Here is an 11,354-nt window from a genome sequence, read left to right on the forward strand (position 1 = left end):
TATCTAGTCACTTTCTAAATTTTTCATTAATTTTTTTAATGGGACGGATGTTACTTCCATTATGATTAGACCAATAGGATGAAAAATTCTTACTAAATCCCCGGTTTGACCACAAAAGGTTAGCTTCTCTAAACTCTAGACAAAGTTTTTAGGTGAATTGGGTATTTTTTAAATTTAATTGACATTTGTATTTTAAATATTTGAAAATTAATGAAAAAAATGATATACTTTAAAGATAAATATCAATTTTATAGACTGAATTTTAATAATTTATTTCATATATAAATTTTGTTAAGAAATTGTAACCCATATATTTAATTTCACATTAGTATTGGAGTAATTATTTGATAGGAGAAATGTGAAGCATCTCGATCGGACCTAGTCCCAGAGGGCATGGTGGTCATTTAAGGAGACAGAAAGAACCTATACTAAGGTTACTAAAATAGCCCCCCACTGCACAACACGTGTTAGCATCACATGGCATTATAGTACCCGTAGATCTCCGACAGTTGTGGGAATAAGACGGAACATATAAGGGACCGATCAAATGGTTGTCACTTGTCTCTCCCGTCTCCTCCTCATCATGGAGTTTGTATTAGATTCCAAAGGCAAGAGGGTGCAGACAAATTGTCCCACCGCAAATGTGGAAAAAAATAGTGAATCTTGGTCGAGCTGCCCTAACTATTCACGTGTTTTTTTTTTAATTATTAAATCGTTATTTAAGATTTCAATTTTATTAATTTATTATTAAAAATGACACATGTTGTTTTTTGATTGGGTATAAAAATCTCTTGCATGCAGCTTCCAAAAAAACATGTCGGTAATTTTTCTTTTATAGATATTGATCTAAAAATTCCTCATACAATTAACAAGTGTTTGATGTCATTATTGAAATTGGAGGTATGAATCCTACATGCCCTCCATTACCTTTTTTTTTCATGCTTAAATATTTTGTGTTGAGCTCGTGAGTCGGTATGAAAATGAAATATGTAGGCCCTATAAGATTGTGACAGATGGGGAGAGAGATGGAGACATTTTCATGAGGCAAAGTTTTGTTAACGTGAGATTGAATAATGGGGGTTGGGCTTTGAAAGATGAGAGTGATCTTGTTCTTATAACAGAGTGCGAGAGTTTTATTCTCTTGCCTTTTTATGTGTTCAAAGTAGTGAATAAATGGTGGATGTAGCTAGGAGAAAAGGAAAGCTCTCCAGACAACTTGTTGGCATGCATTTGTTCTCATTGGGGAGGCCTCTAATGCCTTTTTACTTCTCTTCCAATTAACAAACAAGACTACTCATGCATGCCCTTGCTGTCTCCCATGGATCCTTAAAACAAATATATAGATATGTTGGCCAACATCAAATTGACCGTTGCCCCCACCATGGTTTGGCTTAGGATTTCACAGTGGCATGGGAAATGCGAAGGTGAATTAAAGTGCAGGCAACTCTCTCTCTCTCTCTCTCTCTCTCTCTCTCTCTCTGACAGACCTCTTCTCAATTATTCAACTTTGCATAAAGCTGGTTTTCTATTTTTCTGATGGGACTTTTATCTACAACAGTAGAAAGAATGTTGGGAATTGGAAATTTTGCAGCCATGATAGTGGGATATCAACCTCCTTTTGCAGACCCAATCCTAGTGCCCGCACTTGAACAGAGAAGACAATAATTTATCTATTTTAATAGAGGGAAGGCTAATGTAAATGATTAATATGAAATAATGAGTAGGGGAAAAAAATAAATTCTATACCTTCTCGGACTTATTTTGAATCAAGAGGTCCACGAGAAATGATAAACCCTTTAAACAGCAGGAAAAAAAAATAACTTAGGGGTACTCGGATAACCATCCCCACCCACTTTCTTGGGTGTACGAGTGAGATTCGGTGACCACGACCACCCACCAATTAAATCGGTTAAATCTGGTGGTCATGATCACCTCCGCATTGTGGTTAAAAGTAATACTATTGATCAACAAAGAAATAAACTCTTTTTGTTGGTTAGTGTGACAGCGTCACTTCAGTGCATAAAGTTAGTACGAAAAATTGTGCATGCGTGTTGCACTACAGCTCAATGTTATAATATAAAGGGAATCACTTTAATTTAAAAGTAAGCCTAACCATGCCTAAAATAGGTTTATGGTTGGTCATATATATGCAAGCCTTCTAAAATTAGCAAATTGGCCGGTGTTATAATGTCCCAAATCATATTAATGATTCATTCCTTAATTAATTTCATCATACTTTTGTATGGAGAAAGATTCTCATCTGAAAATATTGGACTTACAAAATGAAAGAGATGTTGACAATATTATTTCGTAGAGTGATTTTAAATATTATTTGCATGAACTTTCTTTGACAAATGATGAAAGAGATGCTGCAATGTGCTATTAGGGCCAATGAACTTAACCTGTCAACAACCAGGATCGAAGTAATTAACAAACAAGGTAGATGAAGTTAGGGCACAGGCTGGGGGATGTTACTTGGCACCAAAGTTTACAAAAAGATAGATGTCACTATTGTTGATGGGTAGAATCTTACCAGCAGACAGGTGGGGGAGCATGCGCATTTGTATGAATGCATGGCCAGGTTAACCCTAAGGTCCCCACTCTTCCTCTTTTCTCTTTCAAATCTATATCTTTTTCATCGTAATGATCTAATATGCATGTCCATATTTGCTCTCTCTCTCGAACTCAAATCTAATATGAATTCAACACGAAATAATTAGCAGGTTAAAAAGTTGAGAGGTCTGACTCATTTAATCAAATTAGTCGAATTAAGGTTATCATATATATATATATATATACTCGTATACCCATATCTCGACACGATTTAAACTCGACATATGACATTTAAGGCTTGCAATTTTTGAAACGACTCACAAACCCGACACAAAATTAGTAGGTTATGGTTGATAGGTCTGACTTGTTTAATTAAATTAATTAGCTTATGATTGACCTATATAGTCTTATACCTACTATTCAACTTGACTTAAACCTGACACGCGAACACATATTGTCACCTGTAACTTTAACCACTTCAATTTCAAATCACATGTTCAGAACTTGTTTAGTCTTTATCCTCATGGTAAAATAAGGACTATTATCATTATTTAACAAAGGGGACTAAGGTTTCATTTGTTAAGTTCCTCTCAAATTCACTTATTTGAGCAATAATTGAGTTTCCATGCATGCCACTGCTGGCGCACCAAACAAAAGCAATATTTAAAACAGCAATATGCCTGTGGCCCTTGACAAATGCCAAGACAAAAAGGTTCCAAACAAAAAGCTAGTAAATTAACTACTATTGGTATAGTCTTCACCCACGGAATTTGGCTTCTTGTAAGATGTAAACCCCACAAGTTCATATGTTTGTTCCATGATCGATTTAACCTACCTTTTGGAATATATCTTGTGGCAATATGTCGCACATGCCGGACCATAATGTAGGGAATTTGACACTAGTATTTTAGTTGAAGTTTTAGATGGAACATCAAACATTTTGCAAATTCTTTATGATCATGCATATTCTTGTTATTATATTTAATAAGTTAAATTTTTTTCTAAACTAGATTGGAGATATTTCGTTCAACTCAATTTATTAAACTGACATTTGTCTTTAAAGCATGTAATTTTCACATTCATTTTTAATAGACATGTGTCGATATAATAGATTGAATTGAAGCCTACAACCCAATTTGAAGAAGACAAAAATTATATATTATCTGTGTCACTATGATCGACATGTAAGACTCGCAACATTACATTATCATGGCGATTAGTTTAAGGAATCTAACATTCCTCCCGGCATCCATATTCCTAGAGGAATGTCATGCATAAGAATCTAGATTCATAAAAATGTGACCAAATCCACGTTTTGAAATAATTGTGATTTGTGATCTAATGTGTTTTCTCACATTAGTTGTCCAAATTGCTATGAATTTTAATTTAGGAAGCGAATTGAGATCCACATCAATTTAAGCAGTTAATATAAGAGAACATATATGAGACAGACTCACCTTCTCAAATAAATTTTGAGTTGCCCGACCATTTACGGACATGTGAGTCTTATATATGCTCTCACATTAACTACAATTTGTGCAGATGTGAGAACATATATAAAACTCACATGCTCGGATCTCAATCTAGAATACAAATTGAGATTCACAACAATTAGCAATTTGAGCAACTAATGTGAAAAAACATATATGAAACCCGTTACCCAAATAAACTCATATATGCATGCCTTCTCACATTAAAAATTTGGACAACTTATTACCATGGATCTCAAACCCATCTGGTTCGTTTTCTTTTTGGTCCAAGATCATTTTCATGGAATGGGCCACCTGAACCTAACTTATCAACCAAACGGTTAAGCCGCCTCTTACTCGTGGGGGAAAACAAATATCGATGGACTTGAGAATATATAAGATAGATGAATGATTTATGTAAATATTTTTCTCATTTTTTGTCTATCTAATTCTACAAATTTAATAGATTAACTATTAAATTTTTGGATTCACGTGGACCCACGTAAATTCAATGGTGGATTCATCCATTCAGTATGGAGATTGTTAAAAAATAATTAAAAATAGAATAAATTCTATTATTTCTTTATAGGATATCACTTAAAAAGTGTACAAGGGGTAGCTCAATCGGTTGTGAATCACGTCTCAAGAAGCGGAGGTCACTAGTTTAAATTCTCCTCCCTTTTCTTGTGTGGACATGTAAAAAAAAAAAAATTCAGTTAAAAAGCTCACAATAATTAAAGTGTGTCATACATTTCACACATGGTTTAATTAGATATAAATTAATGTATTCGGTATTTTATTTTAAATAAAGAATTATAATTATAATTACTTTTTTTCTCCTTTTATAAGAAAATTAAATAAAGTAAATTACCTATCTTGTAAATATAAAGTATGTGTATTTCATCGATAAAGCATTGTTATGCATTGGTTAAAAGGTGTTGAAGAATAATTTCATATTACCTGTGGACAAGACCTTAGGCATATTTATAAGGAATAAGCAACCCTCTCTTATTGAATGAATTTTATAAGATGAGTTAGACCTACAAATTTTTTCATGGTATCAGAGTCAAAGATCCTGAGTTCGAACATTGACTCCGTAAATTCACCCCTATTTAAATGAAATATTCTATGTGTTGGGCCTCACCCATTAAAAAGGAATTTAAGCCCACACGTAAGGCGGAGTGTTAAAGTATTGATTAAGTGATTATCTCTTCCTATCAACTTAAACTTTTTAGATAACTGGTGATTTAACATGGAATTAGAGTCTTCTACAATTTAACATGGTATTAGAGCCTACCACAGGACAAATGGTGCCCACACTACTTATCCCGTGACAAAGACCGAGAAAAATACCGGTTTGCATGTGAGGGAGGGTGTTGAGGAATAATCCAACATTGCCTATAGACAAGACCTTGGACATGTTTATAAGGAATAAACAACCATTTTTTATTGGACCGATTTTATGAGATGAGTTAAACTCACAAATTTATTCGAAATGGCACTTGTCAACAAAATTCTTTTCAAATTTTCTGTTGATGAAGTTTTCTAATATTTCACGTGCTATCATCAATGGCATCTTAATTTCAAAATTTAAATTTCTACGATCTGGTCAGTTATTCTGTATTAAATTATTCATTCTTCGCCCCTCGCTTGTTTTAAATTGTGGAATGTCAAAACAAGTTAAAGAACTCACAAAATTTGCAACTTGGATGTGTATAATTTGGCAAATGACTAAGTTTTCTTTCAAATTCTGCTTGGAGAATATTTTTTTTTTTTTAAATTTAATTTATTAAATTGACATATATTTTTAAAATACGTAATTCTTACATATGCATTTTTAAAAGATGCTTGTGACATGAGAATTACATGCTATAAAAATAAATACTATATTAGAAATGAGAGTCTTTTCTGTGGGGATGTGGTGCAAAATTCTTTCTTATAACATTCAATAGAAATTTGATACATCAGATAAAAACACTAAATACTATAAAAATGAAGATATTGTATCTTTAATTCAAATCCATTCCATTAACATTTCCATTAATTATAACCCAACGCTCACCACAGAACTTCTCCCACTTCCGAGCCTTCAACACCGGAATCTTCAAAACTAACAAAGACGATAAATTCAGTGGTTTTATCAATGAATATTTTGTCTATGAGGTATTTTGTCAAGAGAAGTGAAATTATTTGATGTGAAATGTTATATTATTTTTTAGTATTTCAAGTTGAAATGTTACTTCCTATTGGATAGTGCAAAGTACTCGGTTTACATTACGACTTAATTGAACAAATAGTTCTATAAGAAATGGACTATTCAACAAATAATTCTGAAAGCATTTCCATTTTCTATCTCTTTTTTTTAATCCTTGTTGCTCAAATCAATAATGAAAAGATTCACCTTTATTTTTTTTATAGTTACTAGAAAAAGTTATCATTAAATATGAGATTTATTAATCACTCCCCATTCAAAGGCATATTTTCAACCGTTGAGATCCAATCTGGAACTGTGAGAGCTAAAAAATGTCAGTCTGGTATTGGGATGCGGGAGGAGGCAGGAGGCTGACATAGAAGGGTAAAGAAACCCGCGTGCGGTTACTAATTTGATATCTACAGCGATGTTTTAATCGTTTATGGTAATTTGCGTGCGTCTCTTTCTTTAACAACTCCAAGAGCCAATTCAAATTCGGCCAAACCTCTGAAACAGTACAGATTCCCGGCTCAGAGTTCCTCTTCCCCAAAACAAACAAGAAATATATATTATTACTAAATTCTCAGCCTCACATTTTCACACACCCAATTCCCGAAGTCTCTTTTACTCTGTCGCTCTCACAGTCAAATGAGTTTCAAGAAGAAAATGCCAGCTTGGGTTTTGCGCGACAGAGAAAAAGACTTTACTTTTGAGAACCTTTGAGAACATCATCATGGCTTTCATCGGAGGTACGACGTGCTGAAGCTGAAACGTCGTCGTTAGAGAGTAAGGGGGCTTTATTTGTTTTTATATAATCCATTGCAACATGTATGTTTAGCTTGCAATGTTTGTGGATCCGAAAGTCCAAGGTTGACTCGCTCTGCCTCTGGGTTTGCTGTGCATTGTGTTTGTCTGTGCTCAAACGTGATAGTATTTCTTGGGGGAAGAAGCTTACACTCACTGTTTCATAGTATAAAATCGTGGGTTTTAAGGTACCTTCTTGTTTCTGTACTGAACCTTGATGCTTAAGCCACTTGGCTTGGCGCTCAAAAGTTTGATCTTTGGCCAATTTCCTTCTTTTCGGCTATGTTGTGTTTGTATAAAGGCGTGTGCTTTAATTAGGTTCATATCATCTTGCTATTATTTTTGAACCTCTTGAAGCTGAAGTTTAGCCATGGGCAGCTTTTGATTTTGTTGTTATCTAAAGGGGTTTAAGCATAAAGGCAAGGGCTTTAGTTAGTTTGAATTTGTGTTCCTTCTTTTGAGCTAAAATTGTTATTCTCTGAAGTTTGTTTAATCCTAATAAAGCTAAAATCTCTAGTTTATTTCTTTAGTATAGGTTGTGTTCCCTTCCACTACCACAAGATTTAAGGCACATTACCGGGAATCCCGGTTCTTCTTGGGGAAATTTCTGGGTACTATTAAGATTTTGTACCTCACTTTCTTTATATATTCATTTTAATCTAGATTTTGGGATTTACACCTTGTGGAAGTTAGAAACACATTAAATTAGATCTCTATCAATTTTAGGGTTTTTGATCTTCAAGCAATGGAAAATGCCGCCACTAAACCCTCTAAACCCTCCTCAAACATATCCGAAATTGTCTCCAAATTCGCAAAAGTTTGTAAGTTGAGATCCATTGGTGTTTTCCCCTCTGAAAACGCTAATCATCACCAACATCACCATCACAGTTACTGTGACCCCAATAACAATACTCCCCCATTGGCCGAGGATAGCAGCGATGCAACCGAGGAGACCGAATGTGACAGTGAGAAAATTCATCCTCAGCACGTTGAAGTTTTGAGCAGAAGCAATGTGTGTGGCGACAGGGAGATTATGAAGTTATTTGACATAGTTTCAGCACTGAAGTTGGCTTATGTTCAGCTTCAGGAAGCTCATATTCCCTACAACCCAGATAAGATTATAGCTGCTGATCAACTTGTTGTAGCTCAGCTTGAAGCACTCTGCAAGATCAAGCGTGCATGTAAGGAGAGGCAATTCAGGAATAAGGCAAAGTTTCTGTCCTCTGCAAGCAGTCACTTGCAAAAGGAAATTCAATTTAGTGAGATGCTGTTGGAAGAATTGAAGTCCCAAGTCAAATCTAAAAACTCTGAGATTCTTTGTTTGCGAAATGAGCTTCAGGATTTGGAGTTGGGAAATATGGGAATGGTCGAGAAGATCAGGCAGATAAGTCTGGAGAAGAAGAATGCAAGTGTTTTGGGCATTACTACACTCGAAGACATTTTCAAAGCTGCTTCCAAGTCCATCCATGATTTTGCAAAGCCATTAATTAGCTTGATGAAAGCTTCAGGTTGGGATCTAGATCTGGCAGCAAAATCGATTGAAGATGCAGTTGTTTATTCCAAAAGGTCCCACAAGAAGTATGTGTTTGAAGCCTACATAGCCTGGAGAATGTTTTATGGGTTTACATTTAGATGCTATAATGTGGAAGGTGTTATGAGGTTTGATGATCCAATTGATGCTCTGACAGAATATCCAAATTCAGATTTTGCCAAATTCTGTGCAGAAAAGTATCTATTAGTTGTTCATCCAATGTTGGAAGCATCATTCTTCGGGAATCTTGATCACAGGACATTTGTGTTGAGTGGCAAGCATCCCAGGACACCGTTCTACCAAATATTTGCAAAGATGGCAAAGTGGATCTGGGTTTTACAAGGCATTTCAGCCTCAATAGATCCCAAAGCAAAAGCATTTACTGTCCACAGAGGTAGCAAATTCTCTGATGCTTACATGGAATCCATCGAGGCGCATATGGAACGTGCAGCTGAGGATGAAGAACAAGCTACGACACTTAAAGTTGAACTTATGGTCATGCCTGGATTCAAAATTGGAGAGACATTGTTGAAGTCTCTGGTGTATCTCTCAGAACTGAAATCTTGACTTAGTACTTGCTGATCGAGGTGCTTGGACTAACTGGTAACTTGACAGAACCGAATGACCTCTTGGTTTGAAAATGTTGATAATTAGCTTAAGGTAGTTGACAACTGTAATTGAAGTTTTTGAGCCATAGCTGGTAGTTTTTGAGTTTATAACTTCCAGCTACTAGTTTTTTGGTAAATCTGCGTTGTAGACAGCAAGAACCTTGTTAATTATTTTCTGAGCTGTAAATAGATATCTTCTTAATGATGCCATCATATTACTTTTTCATTTTAGGCTGGGTGAGAAACCATCATATTTAATTCACTTTAAAATCAACCCGTATACTTGCTAATTCAATCAATCTTGATTGTTTATAGGATTTGCACTAATTAATCTAGGAATGAACAGAAAACTTATATTTTCACTTGTTCAGTTGTAGATAATACGGTTTCTGATTGGGAAGTTATGATCATGCACTGATTACTTTTGGAGGATTTTGCTCCTAAACTATGATTAAAGAATCTTGATAGATGTGACATGATTTTTCAATAAATTCTCTTATTACAAAAAGAAAAAAAAAAAAAAAAAAAAAAAGAGAAAGAAAACATGACTTAGAAAGACAGAGGAGGAAAAAGAATAAAAAGAAAAAAGAAGAGAAATTCGATTCCAGAATCCCTATGGACTATCAACTTCATCATCGTTAGTGGAAAACAAATCCTTGCATAGTTCTCCATAGAATCTACAAACCAAATCGATGAAAACTGGGCTCTTCAAATTCTTCCAGCAGTAGAGAAGCTCCTCCACGTCTGTCAAATCCCTCACTTTCCCTTCTTCGACAATCATCTCCACCAAATAGTTCTCAAAACTCCTGCAAGCATCTTCTACCTCTTCATCACCTGAGGCTTCGACCCTTTTGCCAGCCCTGCTAGCTCTCACGTAAGCCGGTGTAATAGGTGATGGAAAGAGCTTTTTGTCAGGCCCTCCACTAGATACGCTTAAAAGCTCCCTTACTCTGTCCATCTCTTTTGACTTCCTAATCGAACGGTAACCTGGTAGCAATGCAGCTATTCGATTCTTTGGAGGATTTTTTTCATCAACTTTGGTAGTGCAGCGAGGACGAAATCGAAGAGCTCTTATAAAGACTGGCTTTTTGAGTCTGAATTTGAAGATTTGGAGGAATTTTCTGCATGGGTTTAGAAGCTTGGAGCTGAAGGCAGCTAATGCTTTCACTTTCATCTCTAATGATTTGAAGGCTGAGTGCGGTTGAAGTAATGGATGCTTTTGATATCTTTGTTGGGATGGGATGATGATGGTTGGGGTAACACAGAGAGAGAGAGAGAGAGACAGAGAGTCTGCAAAGTGGATGTTTGTCAGAGAGAGAGATGTTGTTAAGAGGAAGCTGTTAAGGTTGTTTGTGCTTCTCATTCCCAAAGGAGACCTACCAGGTGCTGGTGGGTTTCACGTCTAGGTAGAGTGGGATGCCTCATTGCAAGTCAACTTGGACAATGGCATCAGAATATTTGGAGGCACGTCATGGACCCATGCTAGTTTGTTACCAAAGCCTGCTGCTTTGATATTGCAAGGATACATATCCTAGTAATTTTACTGATGGAATTACTCGTAATTCGGGCAATTAATGTAAGAAAATTTTTATGGGATCTATTTGTCTGCAAAGGTTTTGTGGAACTCGCCCTCCTGCTCGAATAAGTGAGCCCCATAATATCTCTTTCATATTTATTGCTCAATTTGCTAATAATCTGGATAGCAAATTATTGGAAATTTGGATACATATCAAAAAACTCTTCATCATATACTATTTTACTATCAAGTTTATATATACATATATGATTGGAGATATTGAGAGTGTTGTTAGAAGTACTACAAATTTTACTATAAGTCTCTTATAAACTAATATGATAATCTACATGACATTACCATGTCAACTACTAAACTATTAAATTTGATTATGGCTGATGTGGTAATGCCATAAGTACACGTATTATTTATCACGTCAATTACTAAATAATTTAATTTAATTGTGTTTGACGTGATAGTGTCATGTGAACAGCCAAGTCCGCTTGTAGGGAGTTATCATAAAAGCTGAAGTGCTCCAAAGCATTTTTCATGTGTTGCAACATATTGTTCTTAAATGGGTTAATGTGTTGGCTGCTTTAACAATTCCAAGTCATCTGTACGTGTTGGCTGCTAGTTTGTGGGATGATTTGCGAGCTAATAATCTATTATCTTAAATTGGCAGGTC

The 11,354-nt window shown here is 35.3% G+C and overlaps 2 protein-coding genes across 2 annotated transcripts; one reads left to right on the forward strand and one right to left on the reverse strand.

Annotated features, from left to right (window-relative positions):
- The first annotated feature begins 6,567 nt into the window (after positions 1-6,567).
- LOC132163688 (MYB family transcription factor) lies at positions 6,568-9,382 on the forward strand. The gene is made up of 2 exons (XM_059574055.2): positions 6,568-7,205; positions 7,744-9,382. Exon 2 carries the CDS (start codon positions 7,763-7,765, stop codon positions 9,113-9,115), a length of 1,353 nt encoding a protein of 450 aa, XP_059430038.2. The 5' UTR covers positions 6,568-7,205; positions 7,744-7,762; the 3' UTR covers positions 9,116-9,382.
- A 356-nt stretch (positions 9,383-9,738) lies between these two features.
- Positions 9,739-10,677, reverse strand: OFP17 (ovate family protein 17). The gene has a single exon (XM_059575151.2). It carries the CDS (start codon positions 10,517-10,519, stop codon positions 9,770-9,772), a length of 750 nt encoding a protein of 249 aa, XP_059431134.2. The 5' UTR covers positions 10,520-10,677; the 3' UTR covers positions 9,739-9,769.
- Positions 10,678-11,354: the final 677 nt, after the last annotated feature.

Source organism: Corylus avellana, chromosome 8 (genome assembly GCF_965113065.1).
Source record: "Corylus avellana chromosome 8, dhCorAvel1.hap1.2, whole genome shotgun sequence".
NCBI lineage: Eukaryota > Viridiplantae > Streptophyta > Magnoliopsida > Fagales > Betulaceae > Corylus > Corylus avellana.